We start from the raw sequence: 22,795 nt of genomic DNA, 5'->3' as shown, positions 1-22,795 counted from the left end.
CATAACCTGCACACATTGCTTATGATAACCTATATTTGAGACCCAACGCAGTTATTTTTTCACCATAAAACAACTTACCAAAGGTTCTGAAATCATGCTCAAGGCATCAGCTTACATGAAAATTAAGTTTATCTTTCCAAAATTGGGAATTACATTTAAAAATTAATTTGCATGACTATAAAAGCAGCAGTTTTTCACTGAATTTTTGACTTGGCAACATTTTAGTAACGTAAGAATTTATTGCCAGTTTCAATAGGAATTCACACACATGCAGTGACACCTGTGTTTATATAGGAGCTCCTTTATATAACTATACTCATTGCTTGAATGTTTAAAAACTGCAAGAGCTTCTGTGCAGAGAGATAATGAGATAACTGACTTCATGGTGTGAATTTACATTCCAGTGCAGAGATCAAAATGCAAAACTGATCTATAGCCCTCCATCAACACCCAGAAATGCAGACTGCTGCTGAGCACAGGAAAAGGCTCCTAGACATTATTATCATTAGGTTTGTAGTGAGAACAGAAAGAAATTATCATTAGTCTAAGCCTGTAATAGGCTTCTTTCTAGATAATAAAAAATTACCTTTTTTCTAGGTAATAGAAAAAACTGTGGTTGAGTGTTAGGACTGTCCTTTATAAATATTTGGGCATGGCAGAAAGGAGGCTGAGGGAGTCAAGGCTGGAGACAGCTCTGAGCAACCTGGTCTAGTGAAAGGTGTCCCTGCCCATGGCAGAGCGTTGGAATTGGATGAGCTTTAAGGTCCTTTCATCCCAAACCATTCCATGACTCCATGATGTCCATCCTCTACTGGATGCAGAGCGAAAATCAGTCAAAAAGGACGAGGAAAATGCTGAGGCACTAAATTCCTTCTTTGCCTCAGTCTGCAACAGTAAAGAGGAGCTGTCCTTCAGGTGGCAAACGCTCCGAGCTGAAGGGCAGAGATAGGAATAGAATGAAGCCCCCAAAATTGGTTCTACTCCTGTCAATAATGAATTTATAGAATCCTCTTTTATTGGTTTTCTGTGGCAGTAGCCAGGTTTCAGGTCTAGCTGGGCTTTGGCTCTTGCCATTTTCTCCCTGCATGACCTCCAAACATCCCCTGAGCTGAGCTTTCCTTGAGCTTCCCCTGAGCTGCCCATCCCTTGTCCCTTTCCATAAAGGTCACAGACTCTTCTTTTCTGCCCAAGTTCCACCCAAATTCTCTGTTCAGACAGATCAGTGTTGAATAAACAAAATAAGGAGTGATTTAAAACCATAAAGCCCACCACAAACAGTTGAAAGGAAGTAGGGGAAACATAATTTCTGAAAAAATCACATATATTTCATCACATACTGCAGAAATCACATAGTATGAACAGAGGTTAAAAACTGACTCATCTACAACTAAAATAAAAAATAAAATAAAATAATAAAGGGAAAAAAGTGCACAGATCTCAAAGTCACTTGGAACAATTACAGCTGAATGAAATTTGCAAACATCTGAAATCAAAATCAGTGGAGAGCTGACAATTTCATTCTTAGTAGACATAAAAATAATTCTGAATTCCATCAGCTCTACAGAACAGGCTCCTTTTTCCCATGTTCACATACATACATCTGTGAGCTGGAATACCTCACAGATCTAAAGTCTAAAAAGAATTTGCCTCTGATAAAGGGATTAAAACAGAGAGAACAAGATAGCTGGAGATCAGAATGCTATAATTTGACACTTCTCAGAGGAAATCAGCGCCTGTTATTTGATTATAACGTTTTATATTCCCTCACTCTGTAAAGTATTACTGGCCTTTGTAATATGTGAAAAATGTACTTCAGAAAAAGACGTGTTCAAAATGGTAAATGGAAAGGCAATAAATTAAAGCCTTTAATATACTGACTAAGCATCTTTTAGGACTCAGATATTAGAAAGTATATTTCAAATTTTCATGCTGTCACTTTTAATACTCCTCTCATCGAACACCACTTTCTGAAACCATATCCAAAATTAAAGCCTAATCTGTATGGGAGAAAGAAGCTTTTATACAACTTTTGAAGTTGGATGAATGTCATGGAAAATACAGTCAAAAATAAAGAACACAGAACAAAATGTACTGTAGGCAAATAGAAGGACTGAGCAGAGGAGCAAGGAAGACTCCCAGTTAAAGTTCAATGCTCCAAGGACTGTTGGTAGCCTCTCATTAAATGACACCAGGTAATCACAGAATTATGGAATGGTTTTGACTGGAAGAGACCTTACAGCTCATCTTGTTCCATCCCCTGCCATGGGCAGGGGGACCTTTCACTAGGCCAGGTTGCTCCAAGCCCCATCCAACTTGGCCTTGAATGTTTTCCAAGATGGGGCAGTATCTTGGTTCAAGACCATTTAAAAAGTTGGATGCTCCAAAATGAGTCACCTCCACTTAATTCCAACCAATCTCTTTCCACCAGTGAGGAAAGATTATGAGCAGATATAACTGAAAAAACAACAGTTTGCTGACAAATGGAGCAGCAAGAGGCAAAAAAAAAAAACCAACAGTAAATAACTGCTGGATACAGAACTGCCCAATCTCACAAACCTCATGGACACAAAGGGAGACCTGGAATGTTGGAATTGGCCTTCCCAAGATAGCCAGGTTGCTCCAAGCCCCATCCAACTTGGCCTTGAATGTTTTCCAAGATGGGGCAGTATCTTGGTTCAAGACCATTTAAAAAGTTGGACGTTCCAAACTGAGTCACCTCCACTTAATTCCAACCAATCTCTTTCCACCAGTGAGGAAAGATTATGAAGTGAAAAAAACAACAGTTCCCTGACAAATGGAGCACAAAACTGCCCAATCTCACAAACCTCACGGACACAAAGAGAGACCCGGAATGTTGGAATTGGCCTTCCCAAGATGGGACAAAGGGAAGATGGCGCAACGCCCTTCCCCTCCAAAAGGGTGACTGCAGGCTGCAGGAACAAAGAGACAAGATGGCACAACCCGTACCAGAAAGGCAGCAGTCCACAGGGCAGTTCTAGAGGCAGATGAAAATTTTCCAGCTCACATGGGGTCTGTGCTGATCCCACTGCTTTTTGCTGCCATTTACAGGCTCTGCCGCGGCCGCTGTGGTGAGTGGGGATAAAAGGACCAGTCTGCCCACACAGGCACACGGCGGCCTGACCCCAGGTGTTGTGGTGCACTTTGAGTTTTCTAAAGTTCTGTATGGTTTTTGTTATTAAGTTTCCGTAATAGTTCATCCCTACCCCCACTACCCTTTCCCTAATCCCTGTTGTTTACCCTTAATAGTCTCCTCCCAGCCCATTGTATCTTATCCATTGACACACCCTATTACTTAACTGCTCTGGCAGAGACAGGTGGCTTAGCCAAGGCTTCAGGTATCCCCACACCCCTCTTTCCCCAAAGTGGCCATGTCAATGCCCCCTGTACCTCAGCCACTCCCCTTCATGTCCAAAAGTAACACCTCTATATTTAGGGGCAGGTAAGAGCCCCAAATGCTGACTCACACTCTGATGCCAGGGCCTTCACCCTGAATAAACACTCTCCTAATTACCACCCAGTGTGAGCCCGCTCCTTCTTCCAGCCAAGATCACGCCTCGGTCTGAAATACGGACTCAAAAGAATGACTCGTTTATATGGTATCTGAAGAGCAGAGCTAGCCAGGAAACCAGCTCGGAAGAACCATACCCAGGAACCTGCTCGCTTTTGTCGCTGCCACAAGAGTTTGCAAAGTTCACCTCAGAAAGGTTTTTAGTTGTGAAATGCATCTTCACCAGTGGCTATAGCCACCTCTGAAGGGAAGCGGCGCCTTCTGCAAAAGCCGCCACAAAAGGAAGAGTCTCTGCTCCCACCGTCTGCTCTCCTGGAGCAGAGATGACTGAGGCAACCACTGTTGCTCTGCATTTTCTTGCTTTCAATTGTTTGAGTCTTCACAGCATGATTCTCACAGAGCTTGATGTAAACTACATGTATTTTTAGAATTTATCTATGTGTTTTGCATAGTTCTTCTCTGAGAGGAGAACTTGACTGATGGTCAGAGTGACCAATGAGGTCCATGAGGTCACACCCTTCTTGAGCCAATCCTGGCTTTCTGTATAAAGTGTATATAAGTTGATGGAGTCAGAAAAATAAAGAAGTTTTCCATGTCTGACCTGCTGCTGCCTGCTGTCCTCTGTGTGGGTCCACACCCACGTCACAATTGGTGACCCCTCTGTGTGAGGTGGACACAACTGGTGACCTCTCTGTGTCTGGACCACAAACCACAGCTCCTCTGGGCACCCTGTGCCAGGGCCTCACCACCCTCACAGGGAGGATTGATTTTCCCCTAATATCCAACCTAAACCTGCCCTCCTTCAGTTTAATGCCATTCCCCCTTTTAACTGAGCAGAAATAATCCTGGTAACATGGATCCAAACCCAAGACCTTCACATGTCAGATGAATCACAGAAGCATTCACAATTACATTCTGAACACAGGAAACTTTTATAAAACTGAATTCCTTTGCAGAATTTACTCAACAGAATGAAATTTTATTTTCAAAGTTTGTTAGTAATTCCTTTTTTTTTTTTTTTTTTGGTTTGTAATCATCACAAAGTCATTCTTGAATTTTTTCAGTTCATTTTTGAAAGACTGAAAATTCACTGTTCAGTGACAGAAGCATAAAGCAATGACTGAACCTTAAACTCATCTCCTTGACACTTTCTCCCTTCAGTATTCTGCTCTCCAGTTTAAATATCCCAGACAAAGTCTCTGCACCACTCCTGATCTCCCACTAGTTTCCCTATCCATCATTAGACAGCTGGTGAAACTCTCAGTTCCTTTGCTCTGCTAAAAACTTCCATCACTGACCTACACAGTCATCTGAGGTCACTCCTGTGCCAAGCTAAAAGGAATTTCCTTCCAAATGCTTTTGATCCAACAGACTAAAATAACTGATTTTCCAGTTCAAAGATGACTCAAACTTTTTCCTTTTTTATTTCCTTCTTTTTTTTTTTTCTTTAATGTTGAAAAAAAAAGAATTTCAGTTCCGAATTTCTGCCTAATGAATCAACAGCGATTTCATTTCGCTGCGACTCAGAGGATGTTTCAGTAACACATAAATCAGAACAGCTTCAAAAGGGGAGGTCGAGATGCTCACCCTGTGGTGCTCTGCAGCTTCACAGAACTGTTCTGAGGGGTCAGGGACTTCAGCTCCAATCTCCACGTTGAATTACGCACAGAGGGGACACAAATACAGATTTCATGCATGGAGGAAATCTCCTTGCAGAACACTGCTCATGGTTAGCTCAAAACTTAATTGAAAAGGCTCTGCATTAAATGCTGCTGAGGATTACTCACTGTGGATTAAGCCTATCCAGTTTGGGAATTAATGCTGGAAGACAGAACAGGGCAAGATAACTGCCTGTGGGACCTATTCCTATTTGTAAGATCTTTTTTTTTCTTTTAATAATTTTCTTAATTTAAATCCTAGTGAAACTATTCTCCAAATTTGACCTGAATTCAGAAATTTCATGCATAATAATGGGTGGTGGAGTTAAATATTTACTGCGAAACATGGCCTAGTTACAGTCCCTTGATAGGGATTTTTTTTCTTTTAACTGTGCTGCATTTCTGCAATACTTTCTCAAATAACACCTTTACTAACAGTAATATTTCTTCTAAAAGAGCAAGCAGTAATTTTAAGATTTGATTTTAATATTCCAGTCAAGTATTTCTGGAGGAAACCTTATTTCCCTATCTTTCCATTTCTGAGTATAATTTTATTTTTGACAACTGTCAGAAGTTGGCATGTTAAAGAAATTTTTATTCTGATTTTATCCTGACAGAAAGCCACAAAAGTAATAAAATCAAGGAAGACAATGTAAATAAATACAGTATAAAAAAAAACACCAAATGTATTCATTTATATTACTTTTCAAACTTTTATCACTGCTTTTGCAAAATCTGTCTCAAACTGTCATGTTCAGGCAATATATCAAACACCAACTACCCTTTATAAAAACACACCCAGGAGATGGAAGTCACTTTCATAAATTTAAACTAACATGAGCTTAAACAAAACACTGAAAAGTGAAATGAATATCAGAAAAGCTCCAGCCAAGGCTAAACAGAAATAAATCTTTTGGAAATGGTGCAGAGAATAGAGAAGAAGCAAAGATCCTCAGAGAGCCAGCTGGCTTTACCAAGAGCCAGTATCATCAGCAGTTCTCCCAAAAAGCCTAAATCACGTGTACAGAAAACTAGAAAATTATGGAATGGTTTTGTTGGAAGGGACCTTAAAAGATTTTAAGTAGTTCCAACCCCACTGCCATGGGCAGGGACACCTGTATGCATTTCATTTTTTTTCTCCACTTTTAGTGTCATGAATCATGGCCTGAATTTCTCCTCCACAGGGAATTTCCTTCTTCTCTACTGATTGTAAAAGACCAGTTGCATTTAGACACTTCTGCTGTGAGTATAGAATACGCTGTACTTTTTATTCCTGTGAGTTCTTCTCCACTTCCCTGCACTTTTCAGGGTTTGTAGCTCCACTCTTCATGGTCATGGAATCAGGGAATGGTTTGGGTTGGAAGGGACCTTACAGATCATCTGGTTCCAACCCCTGTCTGCTTTCTCTCCTCTCTAATATAAAAAGACATGCAAGAAATTTCTGAATTCAGGTCAAATTTGGAGAATAGTTTCACTAGGATTTAAATTAAGATTGATCCTTAAGGATCAATCCTAATCAGGAACGGAGGGGAGCAAGACAAGACATTGATGCTGTTGGGTTTGTTTCACAGAAAGATAAAATAGTTTGTGTTAGAAGGGATTTTGAAGGTTACCTAGTCCATCCCTTGCTATGAGCAGGGACATCATAATTAGATCAAGTTGCACAGAGCCCCATCCAACCCAACCTTGAGTATTTCCATGGATGGGGCATCCATCACCTCTTTGGGCAGACAGTTCCAGTGTTCCACAGAACCACAGACCAGTGAGTGCTGAGTGCCTGATGTGTGTGGCCAGCCATAAATATAAATTATATATGTATATCATACATGTATATATATCCATGAGCTGTATATGTGTGTTTGTGTGCATGTGCCTACTGCAAATACAGGATCAGTCTCGTTCCTGCTTTGAACTGGAGCCATGGAGCTGCAGCAGCCTCACTCCTGGTTTTGGGAAGGCCTTGACCCTACTTTTCTGTACAGCAACTCTTGGAGATGCTCTACAACATCTACTTTTTCATCAGAAGTGTTTTAATTCATCTTGGAGTAGGAGTTTTAATGTCTTTCTGCAGCTCAATTCTCAGAGAACTGAAAGATAATTAATGGATGGGAAAGAGCCTGAAGGACCCAGTGTTATTTGCACAGAATGGCATTTAGAGGGCCAGATTTCTCAGGAGGAGCACTGCAAACATGAATAACAACTGAAGTCACTTCCATATGTAACAAGCAATTCAAAATAGATAAGGAATATTTTTTATTAACAAGGTAGGAGTTTGCAGGCCACGGCTCCAGTGACTTGCTGAATAGAAGACTTCAAATCTTTGTGCTAAAAAAGCTTTCAGCCCAGGCATGAGCCACCAGCCAGACAAAAAAGCAAATTGCAGAGCACCTCATCACAGATATTATTGGAAAAAGAGAGAATGTGTTTATTGTACACACAGGTTCTTTCAAAAGTGCAGACCAAGATTTATTTTCCCATTACGCAGGACTGCCCACATGCCCCACTTCACCTTTCAGGATGAATAGAAATAATTTTTTTCCACAGACACTTCATCAAGAACTCTGTAAGCAAAAAAAAAATTTCTGATATACTTCAGTGAAAAGATTTATAAATAAACATAGGGAGAACATATGTTTAAGTGAAAAGATCACAGGTTTTTTTGTCTAAAAAAGGTATTATCTAGATTCTACAGAAAAGTTTCCAGATTCTCTAAATTTCTCTAGAAACCATCTTTCATAGGATTTAGTTTCAGTTTGAAAACTTCATTCAAAAAATTTTCAAAACTAGATGGTTAAAAGCATTAAAGCACTAAAAATATTATTTTTTACTGTGTTCCGTCAGAGAAAAAAAAAAATTCCAAGGAAGTTAAAGTCACTTTCACGTCTCAGAGATGTTCACCCACAATGTCAAGATAGTCACAGAGGACACAGGTAACTTTCCTTTCTTACAATGTCCGTAAATCTGCATGAACAAAAAATTAAGTCTATATCAACTTCACCCTTTCCTAAAGCACAAAAAACATCAACATTTTCTGTCCCTTGACTGAAGTATGAATTTCAAATTCTGGTGTGAAATTTTATCTACAATGCTTGAAAAGGAAAAAAAAAATTAAAACACAACAACCAGCAGCTGGAATAAATCATGTCTCTAATGGAAGTTTCAGTTATATGCCAGCAAACTTCCAGGAAATTTACATTAAAATCAGGCAGTCACCAGCACATACCTTACGGACAGACATTGCCAAAGCCATTTACCAGACAGAATAAATTTACGTTATTTCCTTGTGTTGCTTTCTGCAGCAACAGGCTGCGTCTTAACAAATTTAATCAAACCTGAGCCCAGTGGACCTGCAGTTCTTGATAGATTTTTGTGTCAATCATGGCCTGAATTTCTCCTCCACAGGGAATTTCCTTCTTCTCTACTGATTATAAAAGACCAGTTGCATTTAGACACTTCTGCTGTGAGTATAGAATACACTGTACTTTTTATTCCTGTGAGTTCTTCTTCACTTCCTGCACTTTCCGGGGTTTGTAACTTCACTTTTTATGGTCATGGAATTAGGGAATGGTTTGGGTTGGAAAGGGCTTTACAGATCATCTGGTTCCAACCCCTGTCTGCTTTCTCTCCTCTCTAATATAAAAAGACATGAATGATAAACTTCCACTTTTCCCAGGTCTTCTTTGTGCCCCATCTGGGAGATCTTTCACACAACTCTGACAGTATCAGAATAAACACCCACACAGCAAAGTCATGGCCCAGCAACTGGAGAATCTCACTTAGGTGGTTTTGAAGTAAAAGTGTTTCTATCATGGAATCATTATGGGATACAGAGATACACAGGGATCAGCTTTAGGCAAAAAAATTTTTTTCTTCTTTGCTCTTTGTGTTTTTAGAATGGCTTTCATAAATCAAACCTATTTATCACCCAAGTTTTCTACAGCCAATAGAATTTACCCTTCCACACTACAGAAAGAACAAGAATCTAAACACCACAGATCCTCTCATTCATTCCAAAGTATTTTACAGTGATATAGGGCATTTTTTCCACAACTATCAATGGCAAGCAAGAGTCCCTAGAGGGAATTGCTGCCTTTAGTAGCCCACAACAGTACCCAGCAACACAGGGCAGGAAATGAGGAGCACACCAAGAGCCAGCTGTAAGTGCTGCAGACATTTTTAGGTTGAGGATGTAATTATCCCTGCTGGAACCCTGCCAGGAAATCAGCCAGGAAAACATAGCCTCAGTTCATTAATCCAGCTCTTTACAGCACCCAGCTAAACATATCATTTCACATCACACCAGGGCTGGGCTCGTTTACACGGCTCGTGGGTGCTAATAATGGTGTGTGGTGTCTCCTCTCCTCATTATGGGATCGTGTTGAACAGGCCCCAAAAAAAGCTGCTCCACTTTTCTGACAGGCTTTTTTTTCCCCAGCCTGGAGTGTTGACAAGAGATGAATGAATGTCTGTGTCATTCTGTGTAATTCTGTAAAAGATCTTTTTCCTCCCCTCTGCTTCTTCACTGTTGTTTGGGTTGGGTTTTTTTTCTAAATATAAGTTAAGAAAAGTCTTTTTGTCATGTAAAAAATCAGAAATTCAGTCGAGATAAAGAGCGTGCAGGTTTAGGTTGATGCCTCTAACTCAGGAGAAGGCTTCTGAGGAGAAGCTGAGTCAGGATCACAAACCCAAAAGGGAAAATGTTCTAAATTCGGAGAGAACATGGACACTCATGTCACCACTGAAGATGCTGAGCTACAACTTGACACAACACAAAATAAGTCATGTAAGCAACAGGAAACTGAATTAATTGACAAATGAAAATTAATGCCAGAACAGCCAGACATCAGCATTAAAAATAAAATAAATAAAAAACCCACACAGCCAAAACCCCACCATCACAACAACAAACACCCAGCAGAAAAAATAATCAACAAAACCCATAAAATCCCACTAGAATATTGGAATATCCTTGTACATAGAGCATACAGCAAATACTTCACTTATTCTGACAAACTGACAATTGAGTGTTTAAGAAAAACCCAAACCACACAGGAACACGAAAACAGTGAAACCAAATACACACAGAGTGGAGAGGAGGGAAAAACACCCTGGAATATTCTCTAATCAGTGCTTATATACACAAAATTTAACCTTGCCTTCTCATAGGACCACTTCTGTCCAATTTTCACAAGACAAAAAAAAAACCCATATGATGAGTTCTGGGGGAGTAACTCACTGAAAATCAGTATTTTACACCCAAATCCTTCAGATTCCTTTAGAAATCTCAGTTGGAGCTCTCTCAGTGTTGTTCTAAAACCCAGGCCTGATGATAATTGGCAGATGGTATCTTTAGATTATAGGACTTACAATGGAATAAACCTGAAAGGTACTTAATTCTGCTGCAATAAAGATAATTATAATCAAAGTCAGTAAAACAGTAACATTTTGTCATAGGCATATATTAAAAACATATTTTTTCTCTATCACAAAGGTAAATTTGAAAGCACCTCATACCCATTTTATCTTTTGAAAGAAAATTGTCAGATATTATGAGAATCCATTTTTTTACTACCAACACCCAGAAAGTAATTGTCTTAATGTTGTTATGATACCTGTATTTTCAGGCTTTGATATTACTATTTAATGTATTTGGAACCATAAGTACTTCTATACTGCTGTTTTATCTGGTTGATAATTGTCAGATTGTTCAGAACCATACGTACCATAATCCTAATTTCTAACATTTGCCCCCACAGGCTTTAAACCACTGCTTGGGTTTAGCCAAGTGAAAAACAATCTCATCATTTTGTCACACAGTAGAGTAAAAAATAGGCTGAAAAAAGAACAGCAAACTTTGGGCACTGGGCAAACCTTTACTCCCATCAAGCATTTTTTTTCCCCACAAACCTTGTTTTCGAACATCTTCTACAGCAGCAACCAACTCCTCCTTGAGATCCTGGCTCTCTTTAGCAATCTGGTCTCCTTTTTCCAAGAAGTTTTGAGTGGCCTGCTCCACCGAGGCAGCCAAAACATGAGCCTTCTTGGAGCGCCCTTTCTTCTTGCCAGACGGTCCTTTATTGCTCGTGTTCACAAGCGTCGTTACCTTTGGGCAGGAAAAACAAGTTTTTGTCAGTTTTCAACAATTCCCCCACTATTTATAGGAACACCTAATTCAGTCCTTTCTGTGCCCTGGAGGAGATGTAGCGGCCACATGTTTTGAACAGATAAAGTTGGAAGTATAAAATCCAGCAGCACGTCCCCCAAAAGAAGGTTTTCCTTTCAACCTCTCCTCAATCTGGGCTACGCAAATCGCAGCCAAGCAGCAAAAAAAGGAAAAGATAAGAACCAGGCATGGCAGGGCTGTGCTGCCAAAGCATCGCTTTTTGTCGCTGGTTTTCATTTCCAAAAAATGAAGAGGCTGATAAAATGGAACCTGAACACACAAGGGTCAGAAACCATTCAAAAAGCAATTGTCCCTTGAGATTATGTGCTGGCAGTGACATGCAAGTGGTGACAAAAACATTGTGGCTGTTGTCCAGATGTGAAAGGCATGAGGAGCCCCCACTGCAAAGATCATACAGGTTAAAGCTCTTTGCCTTAGTGCTGCTTCACTGTATTCCTAATATTTTGTCATAAAACCACAGCAGGCAGTGAAATGATCCTAGCAGTATTTAAACAGGAGGAAACTCTGCCTCCATGTTTGCAGAATCTCCTGAAGGAATTCTTTATTGAGCTGTCAATAAACTGATTTAGAAAGCTTAAAAACACAGCACAGTGTGTACATCCCATAGCTGAGTGCTGGGCAAAGAGGGAATCCTGCACGACTCCAGCAGCACCAGGCTGCTGCTCTGTAAAACAGGAATATTGAATTGGGTACTATCAGGTGTTAAATGCACAAAAAAAATAGCACTGGATCAATAAAGCTCAGGGATGCAATTCTCCCTAACCAGGTACAAGCCAGGGCAGCTGCAGTGTTTTGTCAGTGTTCTAAGCCACAAATCTGCTGTAAGAAAAATAAACACCTTTGTAATAAAGATATTTCACTAAAACCCAAAAGAATCTAAAATAAGCACGAAAATTCACTGACATCTCTGTTACCAGAAGAGTGACAGGGTCTTTGGTACAGTTTTGACCAAAAAACCTTTTACCACACTCCTTGTGCTACATTTTTTTTCTCTTTCAATCAGTTGGTTTTTTTCCAAATCACATCTATAAACTACAGACTGTGGAAGAATAAATATATGAACCTGTATCTATATAGATAAATATATTGATATTTCTATCTTGAAAACACCATATGCATGGAGGTATTGGGAGAAAACCAAATGTATTTCAGAGCCTTCTTTCAGGAAGGAGACTGCCGGGCTACTGGAATATAATATTCATCCATCACATGGAAGGGTTTTTTTCCACTATTTACATCTAGAAATAACATTATCTTTATTAGCTTTCCCTTGCCAATATTCCTCATGAAATTTCCTGAAGATCATTTTGTAGCTGATCATTGTCATTGGCATCAAGTTATGGATACCTACAGAATTGCAAGTAATTCTAATCCACTACAAAACAATAAGAAAAGCTCAATGTGGAAATAATTATAAATTAAAATGTTTACTAATATTTTCTTTAAGGCCTTTTTGAAATAAAATAACTGATTTGTCCTATGCTGCTTAATATGCAGAAATAGAGAAAAATCACTTAAATTGTCTACAAGTGCTCAGAATCTTCTCTGAGTTGAGAGTTAAGAACTTCTGTGTCAGTGTGTGTAGAGCAGAACGTGTGCAGGTCCTAGAAGTGAGGAGGATCCAGCATGGGCAGAAAACCTTTGCTAAAGCTCTGAGCTGCTGAGTCCAGAACTAACACAGTCCATAGGAAAACCCAAATAACCACAGAAGATGGAGACTTTTTCTACCACTTCTCATAATACCCATGTAGGAAACAGCAGCCCCAAAGTCAATCCTCTTTTTCAAAATGAAATATTGGGTGTATTCTGTTTGACACAAATTCCTTCATAAATGTTTTGCTGCTCTTTTTTCTTAATTATTTTGCTTCTACCATTAAAAAAAAAAAAAGTTTCCATCTTGTCAAAAGCTGGCACTCAAATACAACCATGGAAGAGTGCCAGCAAGAGAGCACAAGATCACAAACAGTGCTAGAGGCTTTGTTTGCCAATGAACCTCAATGATTTGAAAATTTGAAGCGAAGACTTTAAAATTTTAAACAAGATCTACAGGCATGAAATCCAAAAAAAAACCCAACCTCTCACTACCCACTCATCAACAGCATTCAGATGAAGCAAGGAGAGAAACTGTTCTCCATGTGGGGCCAGGACACTCCCTTGGAAAAGGAAAACTCTGTATTCCAGTCTCTGCACCAGCAGGTTGGGTTCTGGATAATACAGAGCTCTCATAGGAAGAAAATCACTCATAAAAACTGGAATATTGCCATTTCACCCACCTTGTGTCAGCTTCTTTAAATTACATTAAATTACAACTAAAAGGCAAAAAAAGCTGTCTCTTCTAAAATTAGAATTCCAGAAAGTCAGCTGTACTGGTACAGGGCAAAGGGGAAGGAAGGCTTCTGATACCAGTGACAGAAAAATCCATGGCATAATAGCTTCTTTCCCATTTTTAAAAAGCCAATAACTTATGAATTTATATAAATTGCATGAAAAAAAAATTGAAGAATAAATAATAATAACCTTTTATCTTATTAAAATAACTCAGTTTTCCATCAGGGCTTTAAAGCCAACTGGTTTATTTTAAATATCTTACCCACCTAAAGTGGTACAAAGAAAAGAACGTCTCTATCAGCTTCTGTTACTAATTAATGCAGAACTCACCCAAAATTCTGTACAATTATCAAATATATCACTTGATAATTACCATAAGCTCATTTGGCAGCCTTGTAATGATCCTGGCTTTGTGATCACACTAGGGAACCTTGCTCTCTTGTTTTATTAAAGAAGCTTCACACAGTCCTAGCACAGATCTCTGCTGGAATAACAGAACTTTGCTAATTAATAGTTCAGCCCCATCCTGAATTAAGGCCTCCTTACCCAGCTCCATCAGCACAAAAGAAAGGTGAGGATGTCTTTGCTAAAAGCAGAAAATTCTATTAGCATGGATTTCCCCATGGCAGAGGTCATGTACGGGCAGGGAATGCCAGGAGTGAAAGGGGATAGAGCTGGATCACACACTCATCAAATTAATCCCCTGTCAGCAGCTCCAGCTCACACAAGAACATTCCTGCCTCTCTGAATTAAACTGTCTTCCCCACAGATTTCTGAAAGGGGCGGGACACAAGTTTGAGAGCTGTAATTCTCCCCCTTTGCTCAGCATCTGCTCAGCAATGAATTAGTTACCCGAGACTTTCCATAACCATGTTAAAAACAAGCATATATTGACAATTCTTAAGGCAAATATTGATAGACTTTTTTTTTTCTTTTTTAATTTTCCTGCTAATCCTTGTGGTTTCTCTCTGGTCCCTCACACAGGACACATGCCTTGGTATTGTGTTTTCAGCACAGATTGGATGATGAAAGGATTGAGAGCAGCCCTTTGGAGAAAGGCTTGAGGACACTGGTGGCACATGGCAGAGGGACTGGACCAGGTGATCTTTAAAGATCCCTTCCAGCACAGATGATTCTATGATTCTACGAATTTAAATATCAATGACAGAAGCTGTTGAGTTTTTCTGAGGGTGGACAGCATTTATATGTTCCCTTGTTTTTAATAAACCACAGCAGGTAAATCAAATGCAGCTCTGCAAACATGTCCATTATGAAAACCATTCACACAAATATTTGGCTCTGGTTGTGACAGATGAAATCTATGTAAAAGGGTTTCTCTGAAGGATCACTAATTATTTGCAAAAAAAATAAAAAAATAAAAAAATTCACTATTATCCCCTATGCCCCTTGTACTTTCAAGTAAATGTTATTTATTCTTCCCAGTGGCATTTCTTGGATGTGAACACGAGTCACTCCTCTCTTCTCATGCACTCATAGGTCACCAAGGTGCTGGAAACACTGAATGACCTGAGCAAAGCCAGCCCTGACATTTCAGTGGAAGGGCCCTTTCTCTTCTGGATATCAGCTGCTCTTCCCCTCCACTGCCCCATCTCATTGCCTCACTGGCTGGACAATGGTCACCCCTTGAGCACTCCAAATCCTGCTGCTTCCAAAAGAAGTTTGTTTCATCAAAGGGAAAAAAATGAATCATTACAACTGTCTGGAAACACAAAACCTCTTTTTCTCCGAATTATCTCATGGCAGGTGTTGGTTTTTTTGTTTTGTTTCCTTTGGCAGAAGAGATCTTTCGAAACACCTGGAGTAAAAAGCAGATTGTGTTGGGGGTTCCAGCACGGCCGTGGGAAGATCTGATTTGATTCCCTGCTCCAAATGAGGCAGAGAACAGACCTGAGCGCTGTGTTTGTGATGACCTTCCCTTGGACCATCCAGCAGCAGAGCAAACAGATGGAATTCTGCCTCACAAATTCCTGGCTCTGCACACCAAGGGCTTCAGTTAGGACGTGGCTCTCAGCAGTAGCTCATTAGCTGATCCCACTCCAAGTGCAAGGTGCTACTGGGCAAAATACAGCAGAAAATGCTTTCAACAACTACTTTTCATTCACATATGAAACAGAAAAGCAGCTAAATTGGATTTTTTCCAGATTTGTGCAGAAGAGCAGATAACTTGCTGGGTTTTTTCCCATATCTGTGCTTATTCTCTAGTGCCACACAAAAATGAAGGGTTTTTTTTTCCCTATTACACCAATATGTATGAACACAGATGTTCTACTGAGAATGATTCAGTCTGTAACACAACTCCATTTTTTGATAATAACTGTTCTTCAATTTTCCCTATCAACTTGAGCACTTTGCCACTGTCCTTACCCCATAAATCATAACAGCTTACATAATTAACTCTTGTAATTATCTCTACACGATTAGCACCAGCTGGCTACCTAATTCACAGAACTGAAATTCCCTCTCTATTCTACATGGATATTTGGCTTCTCATTGATGAAGAGAACTTTGTCTGAATTCCATGCTGAATTCCAGTGGTTTAAACCCAGCTTTTTGTACTCCTTCCAGCTCCCCTCAGTGTTTGCAAACACCTGCAGGTTAGAGGCTTTCAGAAATAAGCAGACTCCTCTCTCTAATGTATAAATTATTAGCTGGGGTGCTACAAAATGCCAGTGCCACACCTCCCCTTTGGCAGGGAAGCACCCAGAGAACTGAGACAACACTGCTTAGAGCCAGGATATTTTATATATTTTATATTTTATATTTTATATTTTATAGTTTATAATTTATAGTTTATATTTTATATTTTAATCCAGTGTAGCTTGAGGACAGCCAGCAGCTCCAATTCACGTTTCTGCTGCCAAAAGCTGATTCCTGAACAAATCTGCATATTTCAGTTCTGCCCACATGATGCACCTTTAGGATGTAATTTGGAGATTGCAACACTACTGCTGCTAATTTATATTTTCCTTATCAGTGCTCCCACCACGGGAAGAGGTTTACATCCTGGCCAATGTGAATGAATATTATATAAGGCACTTTTAAAGTTCTTCAGCGAGTTTTAATTCTCAGTGGAATTTCTGATTACTTGTTATGCTATCAAAAAGAATTTTAAAAAAAATTAAAGAAACCACCCCACGCTTTCTTTCCTCCTACAAATCTTCCCAAAAAACTATCAAAAATTTCTACAACAGACACACAAACTTGAAATATGTTTTCACAAAACATATTGTTGAGGAAAAGAAGAAGAGAAAAACACAATTAAATGAAGAATCATGGTTATGTTCCTCCTACAAATCTTCATTAAAAATGTATACAACAGCCATGAGAACCTGCAGCATGCTTTCACTGACTCTCCCATAACTGAAACAAGAATCAATATAAATTAAGCTAATAAAATGTCTCCCATAATACAATTTGCCTCTAATTTGTAATAAATTAGGCGCAAAGATTATTAAATTTTCCTTTTGTGACAAATTTCTCCTCTTAATTGGCACTAAAGGACTGGGATGCTATTTAGAAGCCAAATATGAATTCCAGGAGTTACCTGGTAGACAGGAAAAAGAGATTCTGTTAATATTCCACAAAAGATTTATATTCCTCATGTTTCTCAAGGATTCATTCACTTGCTCCTGTCCATTCCCTGAGGTTCCTCACACCATCCAGTCATCAACTATTAACTCCAGTTGACCATCTCTTGGAAGTGGCAGCACAAGCAGCAACATCCATTTCAAGATCCCCTCTCTGTGCTGGCAGGATTGCAAACCCTCACTTTCAAGAACTAAATAATCCCCTTCCTGAACACAGGTTTCCAGTATCTTGTCAGGATTTTGGCAATTCCATCTTGTGCCGAGAGAGAAAAGCTGAAGCAGGTGTTTAATTGGAGGAACTGCACATTCTTGAACAAAACCATTGGCTTAATCTGACTCCTAAAAAAAATCTGCTCAATGTCTTTAAATGCAAGAAAAAGATGAAAGTCAAATTTTAAGATGTTCCTCTCAATGTGTAATTCACTGTGGGTTTTCTAATTGCACAAAAGGGTTTGATCCCAGGCCAACAGCCAAAGACAGCACAGAATCCACAGATTCCCATTATTTCATTTTTTTATGTTACACCAAAGCACTTTAGGCTGTACCATTTCAGAAATTCGTATCTTGTGTTAAACATGCATTTACTCTCATCTCTTTCTTCATTATGTATAAGAACAGTTCATGATCCTACCAAGATGAAAAGAACAAGAATTCCTCCCCATACAATGGCCTAATTTTGGCAGGATGACCACCTTAGGGGCCAGGCCATGAATTGGAGGGCACAGCATTGTCCTGGGGGTAAGAAATGTGGGTTCCAAGTTCCTCAGGCTCAGCAGAGAAGTGAACCAGGTCTTCTCCCTTCAGGAGTGACCACCTTAACACCTGGGATTTTTTATAAGGTAGGCTGCAATGCATGAGTGCTTGGACTTGAAATGACAAGAATGAGCCATTTTTTAACCCTGAAGGAAAATTTCAGACCAAGTCCAAACAAACTTGTGCTCTATTAATCACCATGTGGTGTAATCTCCCCTGTGCAGGCTCAGAGTTCGGCATATAAATTCTGGAAAGGGACTGGGATTTCAAAAAGCTCCCTCTCACATCTCTCCCACAACATCTAAATCTCACTCCTAAACTTCTCTCTTCTCCTCTCCATGTGTTGAAAAGGAGAACTAATCATGTAACTTCTGTTTATGGATTACACTCCCAGAGCTGGTGCCTAAACGGACTTGGCACCTCCAAACCTTGGAGTCTTCCAAAGCTCTAAATCAAGGATCCTTCTGGGTTTTATATAGCAGAGATTGAATTTTAATTGGAGCAACATTTGGCAAATCCTTTCTGCTTGTGATCCCGCCACTATCTTCCTTCTGTTTCTCATTGTCCAAGTGAGACAACATCACGTATCCATGTGGGAACTTAAAATGCTGGAACCACCAAAGGCAAAGTTATTTGGCTCCAGAGGATCATCTCTGTGCAACCCAGCAGTGGTTTAGCAGACCACAATGCAGAAAACATTCCTTTAAAGAGTAAAACATGAAGTTTATCTCACCCCAGCTAAAAAAAAAAAAAAAAAAAATCAGAAAGCTGGAATCTACCTGATAATCAGTAAACATGCATTAAATGCAGTGACCCCAAAGCAGCCAGAAATGTCAACTTCCAGTAGTGAGTGCTGTGTTACATGATCTTGGCAACCACTGAGCAGTAATTGAGGATGAAGTAATTTTTTGCATTCAATAACTTTAGTTAATGTCTCACAGTTAATAAGTTATTACTACTGCAAGCCCCTGCTGACATCTGTTATTTTCCTTGTTAATTAAAACAGTAAATGTCACTGATGCCATAAGTGCGTGTTTTTCTGCAGTTTTTACCAACTTTTCATCTTGGGCAAAACTTTGTTGCACTCTTTTTAGATGTAGAAGAAAAGTCATCATCATCTGCAATTTGCTGTCAGGATATGAAGCCCTCCCAAAAAAGCTGCCCACAATCTATGTGAATGATCAAATAAACAGTACAAACCAAAAAAGTATATAAAGCAACATCTCACAATTTAATAATTCTAATTCCTTCCAAAATGGATTACAGTGATAGTAGTCAAGCTTGCAAACACATCACAGGCAAAATGTAAGATATGTAGTCAATAGCTGTGTATTATTATCACAAAATTAAGTCTTGTGGTACTCAAAAGAGTATCAAAAATAAGAGAATGCTGGTATTATGTATTATGTTGGAGAAAATCTACAAGCAATTTTTCATTTCCATACTCAGTTATCAGTATTAATCCATCAGAAACAAAGCCACCTTGGCCTAAATATTAAGTGGATCCTCAAAATCTAAAAAAACCCAAGACAAGGTTGTCTCCAAACATCTGTAGCTGAATTAGAACCAAATGCAAGTGTATTTATGCTCATCTCAAAAGTGCCAAATCACTTGAGAGTCATAAAACAAAACAAAACAAAACAAAACAAAACAAAAAAAAAAAAAAAAAAAAAAAAAAAAAAAAAATTAAAACCTCCTTGACGTCACACTGCCTCCCATTCCAACAACAGCCTTTATTTCTCTTTATATTCTTTATTTCCCTTTATTCCTCTTTATATTCTCTGTTCTTTAGCAGAACAGAGAATAAATCCAAAGGATGTCTGGGCTGATCCAAGGCAAATTTTGCATTTAACCACATGAGGGCACACCACACTAGAGTAATAGAAAAACTCCTGTGAAATCCCTGGATTCATTGTATTTGTGCTGTTTTACTGGAGCTGTAGGAGAGCACGAGCCTTGGCACAGTAAACAGCACAGGCCTGACAAAGAGAAATTCTGAGCTGGTATTTAATGCACTATTTTCTTGACACTTGTTGTTGGTTTAAAAATCTGTTCACAGTCTTAAAAGCAGCAGCATTTAAGATGTAGTTATCAAAGGAACTCAGCCACAGAGCAGGCAGCAAGTTGTACTGGCTAAGGGGGAAAATATATATATATATATAAAAGGAAAAGTGAGACAGCAATTACTTTAGTGAGGTTCTACAGCTTTTTGTAACCAATTCTGAGGTTGTGGACTTTCCATCCCTGGAAGTGTCCAAGGCCAGGCTGGACAGGGCTTGGAGCAACCTGGGATAGTGAAAGGTGTCCCTGCCCATGGCAGGAGGTGCAACGGGATGATTTAAATACCCCTTCCAACTCAAACCATTCTCTAACTACATTAAGGGAATAGAACACCTGCAAGTTTTATTTCCCACCTTACTGGATACCATATCCAGACTAGAAACTTCAATATTAGCTTTCTTTATGTTTTTTTCCTCCAATGACTCAGACATTGTACAAGGAGAAATAACACAAAAGAATTTAAATAATCCTTAACTGGATAACAAAAATAAGATAGGAGGCAAATACAAAAGCAGGTAGGACAATAGTTAAGCTTCTCACAGGCAGCTGATCTCCTCAGGCTTCCAGCAGCCAAAAGAGACACACTGGTGCTCAGGCTGATGGAGCCACCAGGAGTTGCTTCCTCAGGGTAATGTTATTGTTTGTGAACTGCCCTAAACAGCACTGAAAACAATCTCATACATCACTAAATACCAAAGGCAATCGATTCCCAGGAGTTTCTGTTTCAGTTAATGTAAAGTACTCTAAGTGAAGGCAATAAAATATTTCAGACATATGTGGTGAGTTAGTGCTCTGGTTTCTCTGTAACAACTAATATATCTTTTTTTAATGACAACCTTGCCCATAAAGAACAGCAGAAAACAGAAGCAAGCAATCTTCCACTCTATATATACATAGATTAAATCAAAACTCCCCTAAGAATGGGTACTACTTAATTTTCTGGGGGGTCTATTTTGAATAGTAAGAGTAATAATGAAATTAACTTCTTCATGCCGCTCCATTGCACTCAGGCTTATGTTAAGAACAGCAAATATCCTGTTGAGATTGCAAATCCAGAACACCTATGAATTCTCAGTCAGGAAGGCAGAAGGGAGTATTCCCTGAAGGGTGCTTTATTTAGGTTGTTTATTTTGCACATTTTCACACACTGCATAAAATCTCCATCGCCAACTTAAAATTCCAAAATTAGCACAGAATCACAATTTATCCTGAGCTGGAAGGGACCCACCACGATCATTCATCCAGCTCCTGGCTCTGCACAGACACCCCAACAATCCCACCCTGTCCCTGGGAGTGTTGTCCAAACCCTCCTGGAGCTCTGGCATTCCCTGGGGAGCCTGGGCAGCGCCCAGCACCCTCTGGGGGAAGAACCTTTTCCTGATATCCAACATAAACCTTCTCTGGGATAACTCCAGCCCTTCCCTTGGGTCCTGTCACTGTCACAGAGAGCAGGGATTGGAGCTGGCCCACTGGAGGAAGGTGCAGACCTTGACTCTTCTGAACAAACCCAGTGACCTCAGCCACTCCTCGTTGGCTCCTGTAGAGCCCTCACCACCTTCACAGCTGTTACACACATCATCAGAACTCAATTTAGGCTGGAGGAGACCTCTGGAATCCCTAGCCCAGCTCCACCACTAAGCAGGGCCACCTTCAAAGTAGGATAAGGATTTGTTCCAATACTGCAATGTCTGGTTTGCTCGTGAGCTCCAAAAAGGCTCATAAGTAAACCAGTCATTGCAGTACTGGAGGCTAATTCAAAACCCTTTTAAAAGGTGTGATCAGTTCTACATGAGACAAGGAAGAGGAGAGACTGCTCAGTGCATACATTTCAGGTAAATAAATCAATCAACACTCTGAAATATAAGGAATTATGAGATTCCTCAAATCTCTGCATTTTACTGTGCAAACCAACAATCTGCATTTTTGATACAAACTGCTGAGTAAAATTTTATTACATCTGGTTGGTCAGATTGTTTCTGAAACAGGAAAACACCGTCTGCAGATGTGTTCCTGGAACAACTGCTTAGAGGGGAACTCTCACTTCTCTTCACTCTCTTATTATTTTTATGCTAAACCCACCAAAAGAGCCCCATGTTGATGCAGCTCTCCAGCCCCATGTGAATTTTCCAGCAGGACATTGATGCAGAGCAGAGCTCAGTCAGCCCCTACTCAGCCTATACCACACCACCAGGTGACTCCATCCCCCTGCAGGACTCTGCACTGGATTCTGCTGAGCTTCCCTTGGTTTTGCCAGCCCATTTCCCCACCTGCTGAGACACTCCTCACACCAGCCCTACGTCTTGAGCCTATCGACCTTCCTCCCAGATGGCTGTGGTCTGGAAATTTACTGAGGGTGCATTTCACCCCACTGCCCAGAAAAATGACAACACATTAAACAAGGTCAGCTTGACCCCAAGCCCTGCAGAATTCCCTTGCAATTGGTGGGCATCAATCTTCTACCCCTACTGTTGAAGTCCAGAAGTCCAGTCAATTTTTACCTCCTTTGTAGTCCCTGTATCCCCTGAACATTGTAGAGAGACTGAGAAGGTAAAGCCTGTATTTCATCTATGTTTTTCTCTATTGTGTACCTTTTGCACATCAATACAGGAAAAAAACCAAAGCTATCCTAACAAAAACCACCACCAGAAAAAGAACAGAATTGTGTTATTACAAA

The 22,795-nt window shown here is 39.7% G+C and overlaps 1 protein-coding gene across 2 annotated transcripts in view; it reads right to left on the bottom strand.

Moving 5' to 3' along the window:
* CTNNA2 (catenin alpha 2) overlaps window positions 1-22,795 on the bottom strand; it is a 470,001-nt gene that overhangs the window by 361,820 nt on the left and 85,386 nt on the right. For both annotated transcript variants that reach the window (XM_083861796.1, XM_083861797.1), the window contains exon 3: window positions 11,095-11,290. In XM_083861796.1, coding sequence (XP_083717922.1) covers window positions 11,095-11,290 — 196 coding nt within the window. The remainder of the gene's footprint in view (window positions 1-11,094; window positions 11,291-22,795) is intronic.

This window comes from Zosterops lateralis (genome assembly GCF_965231275.1).
Source record: "Zosterops lateralis genome assembly, chromosome: 5".
NCBI lineage: Eukaryota > Metazoa > Chordata > Aves > Passeriformes > Zosteropidae > Zosterops > Zosterops lateralis.
The sequence above is the reverse complement of the archived record's forward strand: the minus strand, read 5'-3'. Positions and strand labels throughout refer to the sequence as shown.